The sequence below is a fragment of the Xenopus tropicalis genome, chromosome 7 (genome assembly GCF_000004195.4).
Source record: "Xenopus tropicalis strain Nigerian chromosome 7, UCB_Xtro_10.0, whole genome shotgun sequence".
Taxonomy (NCBI): Eukaryota; Metazoa; Chordata; class Amphibia; order Anura; family Pipidae; genus Xenopus; species Xenopus tropicalis.
Window position 1 is genome coordinate 92492200 of NC_030683.2, and position 20935 is coordinate 92513134.

General features: G+C 39.1%; 1 protein-coding gene across 2 annotated transcripts in view; it reads left to right on the forward strand.

The window, feature by feature from the left end:
* tmem240 (transmembrane protein 240) overlaps positions 1-20935 on the forward strand; it is a 71234-nt gene that overhangs the window by 33710 nt on the left and 16589 nt on the right. For both annotated transcript variants that reach the window (XM_031906143.1, XM_018095679.2), the window contains exon 3: positions 5216-5424. In XM_031906143.1, the coding sequence (XP_031762003.1) occupies positions 5216-5424 (209 nt within the window). The remainder of the gene's footprint in view (positions 1-5215; positions 5425-20935) is intronic.

The following is a 20935-nucleotide window of genomic DNA, read 5'->3' on the forward strand; positions in this document are numbered from 1 at the left end:
TAGGGCTGGGGCTGGAGTTAGAAATTTACTGGCAAATTTTCAGTAGATGGATGAAAGTCTCTCCGTATCTGCAGTCTCTCAGCAGAGTCAGTGTGCTGTTCCAAACCTCAGTTCAATAGCTCCTGCTGGCTTTGCAGGTGTGCTACATTAAATCATTTACTTAATTGTCTGCTTGAAATGCGCTCAGCTCTCCGACTCTTTGTTTATGGAAAACATTTGTATATTAAAACGCATTTATGCAAAGACCTGAGCTTCATCTGCATTCAGGTATGTGCTGAACTGCAAAGAGTGATAGAGAGAGTATGATAGGCCACAGGATGTTTATAAACTACAACTTCCACCCCCGTCTACATCCATCGCATGAGAGCTCTGCAGTTTGGCCATATCTGCTCTATTGCCTTTTCTACCCAAGCACTGTTTCTGCTGCATTGTGTCAAACATCCTGCAGCAACCAATACAGAACTGTATCATTTCATTAATTCCCCGCTGAGCAAATACAGCGACACACAGAAACATTACAGACTGCAGGAAATAATATCTGCTGTGGTGCTTTTGCACAGGCAAGGAAACAAGTCAATGCATCACACAAATCCAGTTGTATTAAACACATAAGTAATTCAATTCCAGAACAATGCAAGCTCTACTTAACAGCCATGATAGTCACCCTGGGGAAAGAACAGTAGCCTGACCTTGAGCTTAGTGAACAAGACCATATACCATATATAAATGTAACACTATTTAGGGGTAATGGGGTACCCTCTCTGTATTACCTCCAGATGGGTTACATCAGACTTGGTCACAACTGCAATCCTGGTATGTGTTACATAGGACTAGTGATTTTTTCGGCAGGCATGGATTCGCAGCAAAATTCCGCATTTCGCCATTGTTTGAATTGTTTAGCGAAAATTTGCAGCAGAAAAATTCACTGCACGTAAATGTTTTTTGTTGCGCGTCAAATTGGGCGCAGTGGGGTCAAAAAAGTGCGGGCGACAAAAAAAATAGATATGGGCGACAAGAAAAATTGCGCAACAAATGCATTTCGTGAATTTTTCGCTGTTTTGCGAATTTTATGGCGAAGCAAAACGGGACAAATTCGATCATTCCTACATAGGACTTTTTCACATTTGTGGACCTTCATTGTACTGATGGAGAAAGTGTTGACCATGCTGTCTTCATATACACAAAAATTGATCTCACAGTAACTTTGGCACCAGTGGTTCTTGCGACAAATATATAACTTAGTATTTGTTGGATCTTACGCAGTCTCTTTGGTACTACTCTAATGGTACCCCGATGAATCACTTTATTTCAGGCAATGTCATTACACTTAATGATTTTACACAGGCATAGAAGTTGCAGCCAGCTAGAGGTAGTACTAATATATAGGTGAACTAGTCCCCAGCTTACAGTCAATGGCGTAACTACTGTATATATACTATATATAAAGGTTACTATATACTATATATAAAAGGTTGCATTTAAAGTTAAAAACATTAGAGATTGTAGTAGGGTCCAAAGGCCTGATGCATTTCTGGTATGAGCCCTTAATCATCGCTTATGATCAAGGATTCATACCCGAAATGTGTCAGGCCTTTGGACCCTTCCCAACTCCCAATTGACCTAACATAAAGTTTTGGGGATTTGCACTAACGTTTAATCCCTATATACAGGGGGCGCTACTGCTATGAGGCGAATTGAGAATCTAGCTTCAGTCGGTAGCACCACCAAAGATACCAGGGGTGGCAAAAAGTCACATCCATTTTTGAAACTGAAAATTTAGTTCTCCTAATGCAGTAATGCAATAGCGCACTCGGCACTAGCGATGTGCCCCCCAGTCCTCCTCTGTTGCAAGAAAGGTAAGCACAGGGGGGCAGTGTCGCAGGAGCCACCTCAGGGGGCTTCAAGGACAGAAACGCCCCTGCCTATATAGTGTTTCCCATTGTGTCTTTACCCTTTTTTAATAGCATATTACATAATAGATTATTGGATTTACTTTTCCCCCAATATTATTCTAAAAGTGTCATTTTTTTAATGTGGAACATGAGCATGGTAAATTAGAAGGACCTTTTATAAAGGTGAATGTAGGAGGTTTATGATGCTGAGCACAGGGTGCTGCTGTACATCATGCATTATGCACCATGCCGTCATTAGCAAAGAAGCTATAGCCTCCCTTAGTCTGCTCTCTGACGTATATAGTGCAGAATGAAAGGAGAACTCTGCCAGTTTATCGACATTTATTATCCAGTAGGAACAACACTAACTAGCGCAGCAGCTGAAGTGCTTTGGCTGCTGTGCACAAATCAGCCATAGCCGCATTTCTATCTAGCAAAGGGGAGGGGATGTAAGTCCATATGTTTATTTTAAATGAAAATGTCCCTGTTGCCTCTTTAGGAAGAATGACAATAAGGCTGCTGGTGTGATACACCTCTGCATTTTGGGTTTGTGCTGTATACTGTATATTTTTTTCTCTTATTGCTATCTCCGGTTTCAGTTCTGGAAGGTGTAGTTCCAAAATAACTGGATGGGCAAACTTTGAATTTTACACAATTAGGGTATGTTATTTGAGGGACTTTATGGCCCTAAAAATATCCTGGGATCTTAAAGGAACAGTAACACCAAAATATGAAAGTGTTTTAAAGTAATTAAAATGTAATGTACTGTTGCCCTGCACTGGTAAAACTGGTATATTTGCTACAGAATGCTCCTACAGTTTATATAAATAAGCTGCTGTGTAGCCATGGGGGCAGCCATTCAAGCTGGAAAAAAGGAGAAAAGGCACAGGTTACATAGCAGATAAAAGATAAACTCTGTAGAATACAATGGCATTTTATCTGTTATCTGCTTAGTAACCTGTGCCTTTTCTCATTCGAATGGCTGCCCCCATAGCTACACTGTTGCTTTGTTTATATAAACTATAATAGTCTTTCTGAGGCAAACTCACCAGTTATACCAGTGCAGGGTAACACTGGTTATTACTTTTATACAATTTCATATTTTGATGTTACTGTTCCTTTAAAACTGACAAAATACAGAGAAATAATTATATGTTTCTATGGGCCAAATAGCAGTTCTGAGTGGGGTTAATTATCACCAAGCATGGAACAATCCCCCTCTTCCCTGATCTCATGTATATTTCCCATTATTCCATTGCCCATGGGCAGATGTCAGGAATCTTCTTATTGGGAATGACATTGAGTTTGTTGTTGCAGTGAAAGAGCTATTTGACAGAGCAATTCTTAGTATAGACTCCACAACTAAATATTAATTAATTCTGGGGTAACCCTAACTGCACTGCTACCTATAGCAGGATTGCCCACCTTCTCCCGCTCCACCCTTACATTTCATGGTGGGGGCCAGAGGATCAGATCACTGATACCACAATGGCAAGTTTAGCTATGTTTCTTCTACATTAGATCTCATTTGTCTTTTGCTATTGCTGGAGGTGATTTGTTTTCCCTAGGAATCTGAGCCTCAGGCAAAGTCCCTCTATTCATATATCTCCCCTGTGTTCCTTAGATGGATTGTGCCAGCAAATGAATATGCACGGTGGGGCAAAGATTTATATAGGTCTAGATTATTGCTTGAAGTGCCCCCTAAATTTCTACTGTCGTCTCGAGCTGCACAAACAAGATCTGCTGAGCTCCATTTGTACTGTATTCATAGAAACACATTTCTCTATGTGCATGCCCTATTCTAATACAGTGCATATAGTGCATGTTCTAGTCTAATTATAATGCCTAACATTTACCTCTACTGTGGAATGCTGTCTAAGCTTTCTGTGCTATACTAATATGTTATTGCTCTGCTGATGCGCTATTATGTAATGCATGTATGCACACTTGTCATGAATATACCCTTCTGTTTTGGTTTTTTGTTATTTTAATTTATGGCACAATATTGTTGCTTGGGCTGCAATTCAGACTGCATGTGTCTGAGTACTTGTGGGTCTTGTCACTATATAATCATGTACAGTATATATTTGAGAATGTTTATCCTTTCTGTATATTTCTATGATCCTTCTTATACTTAATACAGGGTTTTATTTGGCTTGGAAATCAAGGGCCTTTACTCCAAGTTATGAACATATCACTGGATCACAGTCTTTAAATACCTTCATACTACATTCATGCTGAAAGCAGTGTGATTGTACACCGTATGGAGGTGCTGTATGGACAGGCTGGTCATTTCTATTTTAAATTCATAGCTTCTTCTGTGGCTCTTTTCCCAGGACCTATTAAAATTGCAATGTTGGCACTGCTATTGCCCTCTCATTGCTTGACCCTCCTTGGCTTTATCCTTTTCTATAACCTCAGACCTACATAGTTGTAGAAGGAATTGGGCATCATTCAGCTGTAGCACTACAAGGTTGACACATACAATGTGGGCTATAAAGGCCAGCCTGTCAGTCATACAATGGTTGCTTAGGTTGGGCTAAAACTACATACTGTGTAACACTTGAATTTCTGTTAGACAAATAGGAAAATAAAAAGGAAAATAATTCTGTTCTAACTGTACATGTTAATGGAAGCTAATTTCCAAAAAGACATGCAGTTCAGTTGAAAGAAACTTGTGTGTTTCAATAAGTGCATCTATATTTCAATGATCAGACTTTAGGCATGCTCAACTGAGCATGCCCAAAGTCTGATCATTGAAATGTAGACACTAAACACTGTTATTCAACCACACTTTACTTAGTAGTTTCTGGACTACAATACCAGCATACTTAAACATATTATCAAGGGTTATAGCATACTGGGAGATGTAGTCCACCAACATCATGATGTATTCTTAAAGCAATAGTATGCTAAAAAACCTTTACCCCTTAGCTCTCCATGGTCTGCTTCACCATTAAAATGCAAAAGAATGTTCCCATGAGAATCCCACCTGACCTGTGTAATGCTGCCTCTATATCCTTAGTTCAACTGCTAGAAGCAATAAACACAGTTTTTCTGTTGCAGAACAAATAAATGTCCTCCTTTCTGATGTTTGATTCAAATTTGATATTATAAAAGCAAAATGACAGAATAATCTCTGTATGTATAATTACACCATGATGGCTGGTGTGTTGGTAAGGAGCATTCTGTAATTTTGGTTATCTACTTCAGAGAACAAGCGGGACAGTTTTTATTAGCCGAAGGGCTGCAATTTTTTCATATCGAATATATCCTTTTAATTAACCCTACCCATATCTGTATTCTGCTCCCCTTTTCTCTAGGTATCATGTTCATTATGTTATCCCATACGACGGAGACCAGTCGGTGGTGGACTCCTCAGAGAATTACTTTGTCACTGACAATGTAACAAAGCAGGAGATTGACCTGATGCTGGGACTCTTATTAGGATTTTGTATAAGTTGGTTCCTGGTCTGGATGGATGGGGTTCTGCATTACGCCGTTAGGACATGGCGGACCAGCAGACGTTATGGTAAGTCCATGGAGCGTTACTTGCTTGGTTTGAGTAGCTAATGCAAGAAGCTCATAGCAGAAGATTAGTTATAATAAGACATAAATATTATAAAGTGAAGTAAATGTATACATAAATATAATAGCAAGTGGATTCATAGAATAGTAGATGTAATTCTGCCAAGAAGGTCTTAGAGCTGAATATTCTTACTTATAAAGTATTCTTACTTTATAATAGCTACCTAATCTTTAAACCTTTGTTTACTAAACTAAAACTGTCAAGTAGTTATTATATAACATGGGTAATGTAATTCCAATTACAAGGTTTGCTGCAAACTTTGGGACTAATACTAGATTGCTAGCGGGGACATTTATATTCAGTACCTCATTCAAGGTGCTTCAAGAATGAAGTCAAAATAAAGTGCAAAATAAAACTGCTTTCCCATAATCTATAAAGATTTTATATTGTACTGAGATATGAAAATATTTACTCATTTATCTTGTTTATGATACAGGAGCTCTTCCACAAACTATACCTTCATTTTCATAAAAATACAATCATTTTCTCTATGAGTTTTGCCACCCTGGCTTCTATGAAGGCATCACTTACTCACCGTTTAGGTCACAACTAGTGTAAGGCTCTGCTGACCTTTAGTTTTAGGCTGATGTCCCACGGAGCACGTTAGTTGCCCGTGATAGATCTCTGCCATCATGGGCGACTAACCTCTCCAAAATGCCATTCCACCGCCAACAATAGGAGTCACTACGCATTGCTTTGGCTTTCCAAAGTCATGCAAAGTTTCCTCCTGCAGGCAACGTAGCGCAACTTCAGCCTATTGTGAGCAAATAACTCACTCCGTGGGATATTAGCCTGTCTGATACTAAAGGGCTGTCGTGCCAACTGGTTTGATATTTAGTGCCAGTCAATGTACATCACAATTTTAAAATGAAAAGGTTCTGTATAACTTTTTTCATCTTTGGCTTGACTGGTAATTTTCATTCTCGCCTGCACTCTTCCTTATTGGGGATACCAAGCATTTGTTGGGTGTACATTTGTGTTGCCTTGTTAGACTGTCATTTTTTTCTTGTTGACATCAGTATATAATCTTGTAACCTAGTAGTTCAGTGGGGTGCTGTGCAGTGTCGGACTGAGATGGCAGGGGCCCACCAGAAAACCCTGGACAATGGGCCCACTCTCAAAACTTTAATTCCTCCTTTCCTCCCTCAAACTCTTTTTTATCCTAGTCTCTTTTCTCTACATACTATACACTATTCTTCCATCTATCAAGCTTAATCGTTCCCATACAGAAATAGGGAATGACCATGAAATAGGCTAAATAGATAGAAGCAAGAGGGCCCACTGACACCTGGGCCCACCGGGAGTTTTCCTGGTATGCCAGTCCGACACTGGTGCTGTGTGGTTCAGCAACTCCCCTTAAAACACCTTACATGTGACTCTTGATCTCAGAAAGGGCTCTTATGGAGTTGATGGAGAATGGGTGTTGATCCATTCCTTAGGGTGAATAAATAAGTTGGGCACAGGTAGGGTTGCCAGCCTTATAAATTTACCAGCAAGTATATTGCTGCCATATTTGTGTTACAGGCACTGGCCCTAGCTGGTGATTTGCCGGCTAGGCCAGACAAATACTGGCTGTGTGGCAATCCTAGACACAGTGGGGGTGATTTATCAGCACTGGGCAAATTTGCCTTTGGGCAGTAACCCATAGCAACCAATCAGCGTCTGACTTTTTTCAGCCAGCAACAGGTAGAACAAAAAATGCAACAATTTGCATGTGCAAATTAGGCCGTGCAAGGGTTAAAGTTAACATTTTCAACTTCCATGGTTATATGATTAAAAGTCACGTGATTTTGAGGATTCGGATTTGGTTTGGCCAAGCATGTGGATTTGGCCAAATCTGAATCCTACTGCAAATGGCCAAATCTTTGCCAAATCCCAAATCTAATCCTGGATACGGTGCATCCCTGTATATTAGTTCCTAATTTAGTGAGATCTGAACCACCAGTCTATATGACAGAAGATATGGGGCCATGGATTCACAATGAACATTGCTTAATGTATAGATAAAGGGGATGTTTCCTTGCACAACCCACACTCCCCTATTAAACTTTTGTGTGACTGGTTATTTGGGCAAAAGGGAAAACCAGGTTGACTAATGACCTATTTTTCGACGTTTTTGAGGTCATTGAACTCAAACCTGGATGGTACATTGCAAATGGATCAAATCAAGTCATTGTCAACCTACTATGGGCATATTGTATATGTTTGTGAGGATTCGCATTGATCCAGGTCATGTTATTATCTGTAGTAATAAGTCACATCAACTGGACTTGAAGATGTTTCACCAGTCATCTAACTGGCTTTCTCAATTCTGATATTGTGAAACTTCTTCAAGAAAAACACAGCAAGTCCAGTTGATTTGACTTATTACTACAGATGGCACATTGTATAATTAAGAACATTTACTAAGACTGTGCAAGTGTTTTATAATCTAGGATGAAAGCAGATATCCGATTGCTGTGAATTGTGCATATTGCATCTATATCAGTAAATAGTCCCTACTGGTGTTTCTTTTGGGAAGTGTGCTTGTTTGTTGCCAGGAAGAATTCATTGAAAAGTAAAATAAAAAGACAATGAAGTCCTAAAATGGTTGAGTTTTAGATCAGAATATACAGTTCTCATTTAAGGAACTGCTGGTGCGATAAAGGTGCACTGGTATGGAATGATTTCACTGGTATGGAATGATTTCACCCTAAAGGCTTTTTTCGGTTGCCAGCATTATATTGCCAATGGCACTTGTTCTGTTTGTTTCTTGTCTTTTTGTTGTGTATACAAGCCCATTTATACGCTTCATTCTCACATACGAATACTCTGCATTATCATGACCAGTCTTTAATGGTGATAATAATGCAACTTGACTGTCAATTGATATAATTGGAGTTTATAATGTTAACTCTAGTGCCACACATGGCAGATTCTAGTGCCACAGGATAAATTCAGGCTGAGAATCTGCCCCTATGCGCCAAATTACTTTTTGATGTGCTTGTGCCTGGGGTAATTGTGTTGGCCTGGATCAGGAATGCGGATCAGATTTTGGCGAGAAATGCATACTCGTTTCTGCTCCAAAATCCCCTCCATGTGCCTGGGCTAACGCAGTGGCTTCTGGTGCAGACACATCAGAAAGAAGTTAGCAGCATGGGGTGGATGCTCAGCCTAGAATTTTCCTGGTGTGGCACTATTCTTTCTTTCTGCAAAAAAGCACAACTAATCTTACAAGCTGTGGTGCTTTCCTCTTTCTCATTGCATATATTTAGTAATAATTTGTCCATAAATAAAGAACTTTATATCATAGTACGAAATGCAATGTGCTCCATCAGTAGAAAACATTAATTCAGCTTGTAGACATACTAAAGAACTGGATTAAGATTGTCATACAGTTTACAGGGTTGAATAGTTAGAGCTAGCATAAGGCAAATGTATTAGTAGATGATTTGAGAATGGAGTTTTGAGGGTTTGTAGCGACATGAGCAAATTTTTTACTAAAGTCCAGTAAGCCGTAGCAGATGATTATATTTTAGCATTCATATTTCTAACAACAAAAACAGAAAGTAATTGTTGAATGACTGGTGTTGGATTCTTCATTGTGGCATTTTTTCTTACGCTATAATAAATTTATATAAAAAATGCACTAACCATAAGGCAAACACCAGTACTTTGGCTTTCATGGAAATTGGAGCTGAAGTTCTATAACAGCTCATTCAGAAAGAATGTCTATATAATAACATGTATCTTGTCTGTTAACAAGAAGAATGGTGTGCACATGCAATAACCAAAGATGGTCCTCCATTAGAAATCTTGGGTTTAATGCTTGCATTCAAAGGGTCCCTATCCAGTGCCCATCTAGGGGTTGGGATACGAATATTGCTGCATTAGAACACAACTAATAAAAACATTGCTGTGCAGGTCTGAAATTTCCCATCCCCCTACTGCAGTCCCATAAGCCCTCACCTGATGTCCTGTATGGGTATATGAACTTGGCAAAAAAAATATATGGTTGAGTCTTAGCATCAGATATCTTGTATTATTTAAAAGTTGATGCCCTTGAGATTTCACATGGTGTCTGTGCTGGTCTTGCTTGCTCTTAAGAAATACCTAAAAAGCCTAAAGGGGTCATTCTAGCACAGAGATGACTGACAACTGATAGAAGGTAGTGTGTGTCAGAGGAACATTATGACAGGGGCCAGCAGGCATTGTCTGATTTATACACTGATCTAGATCCTGTTCTCCAAGTGACTAATCCTTGTCAGTAACAATGACCTGATTTATTTAACATCTTAAGGGTATAAACTTCTAAAGAACTGTGAAGGTCACCTATTTTTTTGTATGGATTTTTTGTCCAGTGCACCAAGTTGTAGCAAGTTCTATAAAAACGCTGTGTCCATGTAAGCAAACTAAGTCAGTTAGGTCCATTCTATTTGCAGGTCTTGTGTAGTTGCCAGTCTATCAATTTGTTTACTAGAGGATGGCCACAAGTTGCTGGTTTATTAAAGCAATGACTTAAGTTGGCCATACACAGGTCAATAAAAACTTCCTTCTGGACTGTGTCTGCAGCTTATTGGCCTGTGTATAGGGCACACCAGCAGGCCTGCTGGAACAATATCTGTCTGAAAATAGTCCAGTTATCAATTCGGCAGGTTTGATTTTCCTGTCTGATGAAGACCACATCAGCATGTTGATCATGTCCTCATCCATCAAGCCTTAAAGGGATACTGTCATGATTTTTATGGTGTACTTTTTATTTCTAAATTTAACTGTTTATATAGCAAATAATTCACTCTACCATTTAAACCAACACATATATTTTGTTTAGTTGTAATATTGGTGTGTTATTAGCCATCTCAGTACATTGTGCTTGAGTTTCAAACAAAGCCAGCGCTACACATTAGAACTGCTTTAAGATAACATATTGTTTCTCCTACTCCCATGTAACTGGAGGAGTCCCAAGCCAGACTTGGATTTCTGGATTCTGCTGTAGAAGCTCTATTAAATTATGTTTTTACCATGACAGTATTCTTTTAAGGTATCAGGCCAGAGGTGAACTATCAGACCAGCCTGATTTTGCCTAGTGTATTGGTGACCAAATCAGACCTAGATTAACCTTTTTTTAAATGAACAAATATTTTGGGAAAAAATATGGTTGATTTTCATGCCAGTTTCCTTAGTCTGTAGGCATCATCATTTAAATGGCCCCATCCATTGTATAGAAAGTGGCATATTTATTAACACTGGAGACAAACATCACTGGTGTTGTTGCCCATAGCAACCAATCAGCAATTAGATTTGAACAGTCACAAAAGCAAAAGCAAAGATCTCATTGGTTGCTGTGGGCAACATCACCGGTGTTGTGTGTCTCCAATGTTAATAAAGATACCCCTACCTGTACATGAGTGTCTTTAAACCCCATCCACCAATATTATGCATGTACATTTAGTTTGCCTCACCAAATCCAAATTGCTTTCACCCACTACTTTGTTTTAATGATTACAATCAGCTGTTTAACCTATGTTATACAGTTGTGATACAACGGAGATAAATCATTCTGTATCTAATCTAGCCTGTGTGGCATGTCACCTAGACACACTAGGGAATCAAATGAAATCAAACCAGGTCATATAGTTTAGAATGAGGCCTAGGTTATCATGATTGCTATTAAATCTAATGTATAGGGCTTTGCAAATGTAGTCAAATCCCTTGACCAATGCTCTCAATTTAACAAATAACAAATCCTGCAATGCCATTTTTTTCTGTGATATATTTATTTCAAAGTGTTCGGGTTTTTAGCTGCCCTTTAACTCAACAGCTTCTTTATGAGTATTTAATTCCTTTGTTCTCACCTGTAAAATGAATGCAAAAAATATTTTTATTTTCCTGCCTTCATATTTTCAAGCATGCAAGGAGATTCACTAGATTGCCTGAGAATTGTTCCACATGTCAGATCCTGTACTTTGCATTGCTCACTTGGTATAAGCGCCAGGGGCATAACAGAGGCATTTTATGATTGGAGCACTTGCCCTAAAGTGAAATCACCCAGCCACTAAGTTTTACTCTATCCAAAAAAAGCTCAATTGGCCCTTTTCTTTGACCTAAATGGGCGAAATGAAGGACCATATTTCAGAAAGGGCCTATAAAATGTTCACAACATATGAAAAAACGGATAAATTGGCAGGTATAAGGAGATTTGAAATGGCAGTTATAATTAGAACCTTGACATGCATACAGACACTGCTTACAATTATAGGACACTTGTTACTTATTAAATTCCATTAAAATTCTATTAACTTCTAATTAGATGTCCCCAGGGGCTGCTTCGGGGAATACTAAATAGGAGAGAATAAGAGAGACTAGAAATATGTTAACAAACTACTAAAAATGGATTGAGATATGGCAAAAAACATCTTTATAGATTTCCCTTATGTGGAATTGGAGGTAGGTAGAGAAAGCAGGGAATGAAATTCTAAATCAGATAATGAAAATTCATTCACAAATCCCAAATAATATAAATTACACACCAAATATGTAGGAATAATTTAACCATTGTTTGTTTACTTAAGATGAGCTGTATTCCTGTAATTTGATGCTAAATGCTGAGTGGGGTCCACTCCTTTCTAACCTTAGGTTGGAAGCCTTATAGTTATTACAGCAGGAACTGTAGGACCAGCAGAAATATGAACAAGTTCAGCAGGGGAATATTGGTAAATCAGTCTGCCACTTTGCCTGCTGCCATATCTTTACCATATTGCCAAATCTTCATCTTGCAGAAGAAGTGTGGTTTTTGGGCATATTTCAAACAAAGTCCTGAGTTTAGCACACCCTTAATTAATTATATTCTAATTAACAACAGGGTGTCTGTATTATTTTACCATAAATACTCAGTAAAACTTACTTGCATAGGCTAATATATATATATATATATATATATATACATCCTTAAGTCATATTCTAATTAACAACAGGGTGTCTGTATTATTTATTTTGCTATAAATACTCAGTAAAACTTACTTGCATAGGCTAATGCAGAGGGACTTGGTGCAAAAGAAAAAAGTTTATTGAAAAAACTCCAACATTTCGAGTACAAACAGTACTCTTCAGCAGGGACAAACCAGACTTGCACCCAGGGCTGTTATTTTGGTGACGGGTGTGCTCCACTCTGTTTTCTCTCTCTCTCTCTCTCTCTCTCTCTCTCTCTCTCTCTCTCTCTCTCTCTCTCTCTCTCTCTCTCTCTCTCTCTCTCTCTCTCTCTCTCTCTCTCTCTCTCTCTCTCTCTCTCTCTATATATATATATATATATATATACATACATATTGCCATAAAGAAATCTCCAAAAATCATGAATTCCCAGCACAATCAATTATATTTAACAACCTCTACATCTTACCTGACTGAACATTAAAGCTAAAGACTGGCACGAATATATAGGGGGAATTTTTGTACTACATTTCCATATTAGATGTAGTGTTTCCATCCCAGCAGACATGCAGTGATATCGTATTGCTGAGTAGGTTTATTTTTTTGCAGATTGTGAAAAATCTGTTTTCTTCCATTTAACTCGTAGCTTGTAATATATATTATTACGCATGAAAATGCGAGACTTTGCATTCTCTCGCGTTTTCGTGCGTATATCGGCTACATGTGCCTGCACCCGAGCGTATCCCATTCATTCGGGTGCAGGCACAAGTAGCAGGCGTAGGGCTGAATTTTCGGCAAGCGTTTTTCCGCTTGCCGAAAAAATCAGCCCTACGCCTGGTGTGGCATCAGCCTTAGTGCACTGATAAATATGTCTTCCTCAGTGCAGATTCTGGAGCTGCTCCCTGATCCCCCTGATCACTAGTACAGAGAGAAATATTGTGCTCTCTGTACTAAACAGCTGAACTAAAAGAAAGGAAATTCGTCTCTTACAGTTGCCAAAGGCGACTTTTTGAAGCTCCTGGTAACTGACTGCTTCTGACACCTGAGGCAAAGTTCTCATCTTACCTCATGGCAGGAGCAACCCTGGTCTCCTTAATACATATAGCTCCATGCATCATCTCTGTAAGTTCAGGTCAGGTGTAAAAAAATCTTGTGTTAGTCTTTAGATTAAAATCCAAAACAGGTAACACCAAGCGCACCGGACAGGGATATGTTCTTTAAAAACTAATCTTTATTTCTCCATTAAAAACACAACGCCTAACGCGTTTCGTCATATCCCAGTCCGGTGCGCTTGGTGTTACCTGTTTTGGATTTTTGTGCTACTCCCTTAGCTACGGGTTCGGGGCCCTGAGCACCCGGACCACCTGCGGACTACGGTGAGCTCATTTTGCTTATATTTGATAGCCTTGTGTTGATTTGGCTGCCTCTTCTTAAGCGACAGACCCGGGGTTTAAACACCCGGGTCTTCACACAATACACGGTACGATTGTACTTCTTTGTTACACACAAATAGCCAGCTAATATTATATAACAGCACATGCTGATTGACCTTGTATTTATATGAAAGTTAATTGTTCTATCATTTTTCTCTATTGAGTTTTCTTTTGATTTAGTCTTTAGATTGACTTAATGTGATGAAGACAATGATATTCTGAAAAAATGTACTGTTGCCTTTCATTTTTTATTATTTCATTTTTCACTTTTTGTTCAGCAGCTCTTCAGTTTGGAATTTTAGCAGCTATCTGGTTGCTAGGGTTTTGTTTACCTTAGCAACCAGGCAGTGGTTTGAATTAGAGACTGTAACATAAGTAGAATAGAAAGATAAGGAATATAAAGTAAAAAGTAACAATAATATTAAAATTGTAAGCTCACTGAGCAATAGATTTTTAGCTTCTTGGGTCAGTGACCAGTGAAATAGATAGGCAAATAATTCAACAACTATTAAAAATAAATATTGAAGACCAATCACAAAGTTGTTAAGAATAGCATACATTCTATAACATATTAAAAATTGCCACCCATTTAAGTAAAGCCTAAAGCTGCAAATTAAAGGACATGGAAAGGCAAAGTCACTTGGGGGTGCCAAAATGTTAGGCACCCCCAAGTGACTTAAATCGCCTACCTTTTCCCCCCGGGCTGGTGCCCCTGTTCGGAGAGAACAGCACCAGCCCGGGGTAGCTGCAGCGAGCGCTTCCTCTTTCCTGCTTCCGTGCGCGCATGCGCAGTAGAGTGAAAAAGCAGAACTTTAACAGAGAAGTCGGCTTTTCACTCTACTGCGCATGCGCCGGACTCGGAGTCGCAGCTAAACGAAGCTGGAAGGAGGAAGCACATCACTACAGGTAACCCGGGCTGGTGCTGTTTACTCCTAACAGGGGCACCAGCCCGGGGTACAAGGTAAGCGATTAAAGTCACTTGGGGGTGCCTAACATTTTGGCTTACTATAAAGATAAATGACTATATACTTGATGTATTACTATTAATACTTAAGATACAAATATTAGTGGTACCTCATTGTTAACAATATGATATTCAACAATGTGCCATATAATGATCATATCTCTTATAACCCTATCAATATTTATGAAAATATCTGCAAAGTATTATACTGGGACTTGTTTAATTCTTCATGTATGTTATCTGTATGCGTGTGAGATGTTGAGTCAAGGAGCCAAACTAAGCATCATATTATTTTAATGGTAAATGTTAGATGTGTGCAGGGCAATTCCGATCTGTTTGCAGGATAGATATTTCTCTAGGTTTTGGTAGGGTTACTAACTTTTTTTTGGAAACCTTCATGATTACGTCACCTTTCCTCCATATTAATATCAAAAATTAGGTGGTGACCCCTAGGCTCTGGGGCCAGGAAAGATGTGAGTGTGGTCTGTGGGTGCAGGAGAGATGTACCTGGGCTCTGCAGAAATATCTATGGTCATGGGCACAGGCCAGATACAAACATGCTTTATAGGACAGCTGCATATTTGGACTCCTCACACCCCTACTTCTTGTACTTCTACAAAATCCAGGATATGGTTTGGAATTTCCTCCCCCAGTATCCCAACATGATACCATATGGGTGTTTGATACGTACCTGCAATGCTGCAAATAAAGACTTAAATTAATGAATGTCTATTCTTCATGCCTGGAGCACTGAACCTAACTAGAGACCTGACTGAATTTCAGCAATGCATACAAAGTAGGCAACAGAAGGGGATTTCATGTTGAGTCATTTCATAACCTTGAGAATATATTAAAATAATGAAATGTAATAAGCCCTTTCCACAAAATCCTTACCAGTTACGCCTCTGACAGGTGACACAATTTAAGACAAAACCAGTGGTGCTATTTGGAAATTCCTTTCAAGGGGATTAATCCCAATGCTTTTACTTTTGAAGTGAAACTCAAAACTAAAAGCATTGGACTTGTATCCCTTAAAAGGATTCCTCTGGTTTTGTCTTACAAACACTTTGAATTAAGGTTGAATTGTTGAAAATAGCAAAGTGTGCACTGCTAAACAAAATTGCTATACATGTGACATCATTTAAACAAGGCTGGACTAACCCCCAATTCTTTTAGTGGAAAGAAAATGGCCCCCATATATAGGAATGTAGCCTTTCCTTCTCTTTTAAAGAGTAATAAAAAAACACTATTTACACATCCCCAATTAACAAAGTTAAATTGTATAATACTTACCATGAATTTATTGTCCTGGGAAACTCCATGTCAGCATTCACTGGGTTTAGCCCCACCCTACTCCTCCCATCAAAAGGACCCTACCCAAAACTTAAAGAGCCCAAATCCCACTCAGGACAAGCTTCTAGAAAGGGGTAGGAATCTGCTGACGTAAGGAAAAGAAAATCAAGGTACATATTATACAATTTTCATTTTTTCCTGTCTAACTCCATGTGATTCAAGGAAACTTGAATCACAGAGACAAGGCTTACACCAAAAAATAATTTAATTGGTTGTGAAAGCAGCACAGTTCCCAACTTGGAGGGAGAGATAAGTAATAACATTTTTGGAAGGAACAGGGATAGTATGACAGATAGTAAGTATAAAATTCTTACTCTGATACTTACAGGCAAGCATATCATAAATGTATTGCAGAGATCAAGGGAAAACAATATCTGGACAAGCCATCCTCACGGGGAGTACTACATGCTAATGCTGAATCGGAAATGGTGTTCTGCACACCATGCTACAGGCTGCCCAGTTAGATACTTGCCACACCTTTGTCAAGCACCACACAGAGACTGTCTGCAACCTACTAATATACAGGTTGCAGAAGGCCATATTTCTTGTGACACATGCAATGAATCTGCAAATGGCTCTGCCGTTTCAGATACAGTGGCACTGCTGGTGGCCTGAGTTACTCCATAGACCGCTGTGTATGACTGTATTGTATGTACTGACTCTGGCATTTAAACCACTCTTGGTTGCTGCATTTCAGCAAGTTTATAATACCTATCCTTAGCTTGACTCTTGTAGTGGTTTCTGAGATGTTTGCATTTTTAGACTGCTAATAGCAGGCTTTTACCTCAACTGAAAGTTAGTAACCTTAGGGTTAACTTAATCCAGGAACTGCATAGACAGTGCATAGACAGAGTAGCTGACATTCTGAGCCTTCAAAAAGCGTTTGAGCTACAGCCTGCCTATCAGTATAAAACTGTGTAAAACCATACCTACTAACTGTCCCGATTTTTGCGGGACAGTGACGATTTTAACAGCTCAGCCCCCAGTCCCGGATTCTTATTGAAAAGTCCCTCATTTCCCTTGATCGCCTGGGGAATTGAACGCCAAAAAAAGATACAACGTTTCTCAAACTTAATTAGATAAGTAGCTTTTGGCAGCTTTTGAGCCCAGAATACTCAACACCTGCACTTAGATACAATTGTAAAAGGCAAATGTTTTTTTTCTTTGATGTCCTCAACCTTCTCAAAGAAAATAAATGTTACCTGCTGATTGGTTGCTATGTGTTACTAAAGGATTATGATTTCTGAGCTGGATTATATCCCCTGAATATGCAACATTTTTGAATTAGGAGGTAATCATAAGAATTGCATTTTGCAGCACTGCACTGCCAGTTAGGTAGTGTACTGTATCTGAAAGCCCCTGTTTACTTTTTTTGTACCCACTGCCTTCTGGTTTTCACTGTACTAAAGTTTGGGTATGATACTTACAGTATGCATACTGCTGGTCCTGAAGCTGTCAGTTCTTATTGGCCTGCAGTGATTTTGTAACTGTGGGGCAGATAGGGAGGGTCGGGGCCCTGTTCTGAGGGGCATTTAGGATGAGCACTTCGATTCAGTAGAATCCAAATGCTGCTGAAAAAAGTTCATATTTGGCCAAATCCCAATCTGAACGAAGATTTGGTGCATCTCTATTCTGTATCTAGATTTTCACCAAAAAATCAAGAATGCAGTCTTGTTGTATTGTTTGAGCAGCATGTGAGCACAAGCTCATCACATCATAAAAGGCATTGGTCCCAGACGACAGCAAATGGAATTATGGGTGGAAAACTCTGTGTTACCCGATCTTCATTGACATGGGTCTCACTGCTATGCTTTCTTGCCTGGAACATTTCCTATTCTCCTACAGTACAACAATAAAGTATCTCCATAACGTGTCAAACTGTGAGTTTAAAGCAAACTTCAGAATGACTTTGTCATAGAGGAGGGAGAGCTGTATATGTTAGCAAATATTTTGTCAGTACTATAATAGAATGCCCTGTTTGCTTTGGAAATATAATGTTTTATGATAGTTTTGCAGTGTTTGTAATATAATAGTATTGCAATATAGTAGCTACGGTTGAAAGCCTCTTGAAATACCATGAATCTGATTGGCTTATCTTTTTGATTTATCCCGTGGAAGAAAGAAAACCTACCCTGACCTACAAATATTTTATTCTTGTATGGAACCAGCCATGCACCTAATATTTTTTTCAGCAAAAAGAGGTGGCAGTTTAAAATATTGTGAAAAGATTTATTATAGAGATAAGGGCAGTCGACTGAAAAATAAATATTGCAGAGAATGAAAGCTTAGTATGATAAAGGGGACAATTTATGTAGCAATATTCTGTAGGTGCCTTTATCAGTGAGCAGTTTAATAGGGAGTATTCATCACAAAGCAACCAAGGTTGTCAAAGGACAGATTCTACTTTGATAATATTTGGCCTATTACACTTTCAGCTTCTTTACATCTCCTTTCAACTGATGACTTCAAGAAATGTTTATATTTATAATTTCATTGATCCCAAAAAAAGAAAACACCCCTGTCTTGCTTTTATGACAGGGGTCCAAATCAGGATCAGATCAATTGTCTTACAAGTCACAGAGCATGAATTGTTTAATTAGTTATGAGATTGGAAGAGATAAGAGCTTAGGCTGAGGCAATATTGTAAGGTAGGGATTATTTGTCATTTCACCTTTAAATGGGAACTAAAGACTTGTCACTAATTTCTCTGATGTGCCACCATTACACTGAGCCCTAGTCCCCCTATCACATTGCACCATCGACAACTGCCATGATTGATCAGTGCCAATGTAGTTCCAAGAGAAGTGCAGAACTTTATTCCTTGCTTAGAATGCATGTACACTGGAAGCCTACACATGGTTCTTAACCAGTATGCATGCCAACTATCATGGAGATACAAGCAGTTGTAAGATGGCAGCCACAAACAATATTGCACAATGCTGCACTTCTCTTGGCACTACAGAGGCAGACATTTTCTTAAAAACATTTCCCCACTTATCCGAGTGACTTCTTCAGTTTAACTGAGTGGTAGGGAGTTTCCCAAAATTTAAACCCTTTAATCTACCTCTAAAATTAAAGGGACACTCCTTTGAGGACAGCAATGTGCAAATTTTGAACAGAGAAGACAGATTTTTTGAAGAAGGTATGAAGGAGGCCATTTATGCCAGACTGTAAAAAACAACTCTGAACAGAAGAGGGGGCCTGCAAAACCGCTTGTCAGCAACATACATTGCCGCTTTGGTATCCTTACTTTGGCGTTTTCAAACAATTCACAGTTCTGGTCATGTACATTGATTATCACATGCCTCAATGAGAATCATGGTACCATTGTGATTGGATCATACTTTCTTACACCTGTCACTTTCAGCCAACACCTAACTCAATAAATTCAATGGAACCATTGTTATTAGATGTCTGTGACTGTACTACCCTAAAGGGGCATTTCCCTCCCTGCACTAGGGTGCCAGGGCAGCCAGTGTGGCCCTATCTGATGTTGCTAGCTCCAGTTTATTAAACTAGTTCCAGGGTGCCAGTGTGGCCCTATCTGGTGTAGCTAGCTCCAGTTTATAAAGTTAGTTCTAGGGCGCAGTGTGGTCCTATCGGGTTTAGCTAGTTCCAATTTATTAAACTAGTTCCAGGGTGCCAGTGTGGCCCTATCTGGTGTAGCTAGCTCCAGTTTATAAAATTAGTTCTAGGGCGCAGTGTGGTCCTATCGGGTTTAGCTAGTTCCAATTTATTAAACTAGTTCCAGGGTGCCAGTGTGGCCCTATCTGGTGTAGCTAGCTCCAGTTTATAAAGTTAGTTCTAGGGCGCAGTGTGGTCCTATCGGGTTTAGCTAGTTCCAATTTATTAAACTAGTTCCAGGGTGCCGGTGTGGCCCTATCTGGTGTAGCTAGCTCCAGTTTATAAAATTAGTTCTAGGGCGCAGTGTGGTTCTATCGGGTTTAGCTAGTTCCAGTTTATTAAATTAGTTCCAGGGTGCCAGTGTGGCCCAATCTGCTGTAGCTAGCTCTGGTCCATTAAATGAGTTCCAGGGGTGAACTACTGCAACATAATTGCTGTTGTATTAGGAAGGCTTTACAGTAATAACCTACATTTCACTGACAAGCATTTGGCACCTGCTTTGAACATCAAAAAACCACATTTTCCAAGAAACTAGCAAGTGTTGCTTGGGAAATAGAATCAACAGCAAGTGGCCGTGCTGACACTTATCTATCTGCAGTGCAGCAAATGAAGTGATAATCACCTGTACTAGTGCCTTCATGCAATTCATACACCTTCATGCAATTCATACACCTAAACAGTAGGCAAAACAGCTAACTGATTCATGAGGTGCTACCCTAAAACTCTCACATTTTTCTTTGCCTTGCCTTGTTAGCTTTCTGATCTCAATTACTAAACTAATTGATCCTGGTGAGGGCTTACAATTGTGCAGTGATACAAACAAATACCCTGTTCTAAAAATAATCAAGCATTACAGAACTGTAGATTTGTGATAGAAATGAACTATACAAACACAGACAAGGCCTGGTCTAAGAGGAACATACACATTGCAGGAGATTCTAGAACACATACTGCTGGAAAGCGCTGCGGGATTAAACCCCAATGAATGCAGCATATTTTTACATAGTTACATAGGGTTGAAAAAAGACCAGAGTCCATCAAGTTCAACCCTTCCAAGTAAACCCAGCACACACAAACCTATAATTACAAATCTGTACCAACACATACATAACTATATACAAACATTAATACTAACTGTAGATATTAGTATAATTTTTGATAGTATCTGTATTCC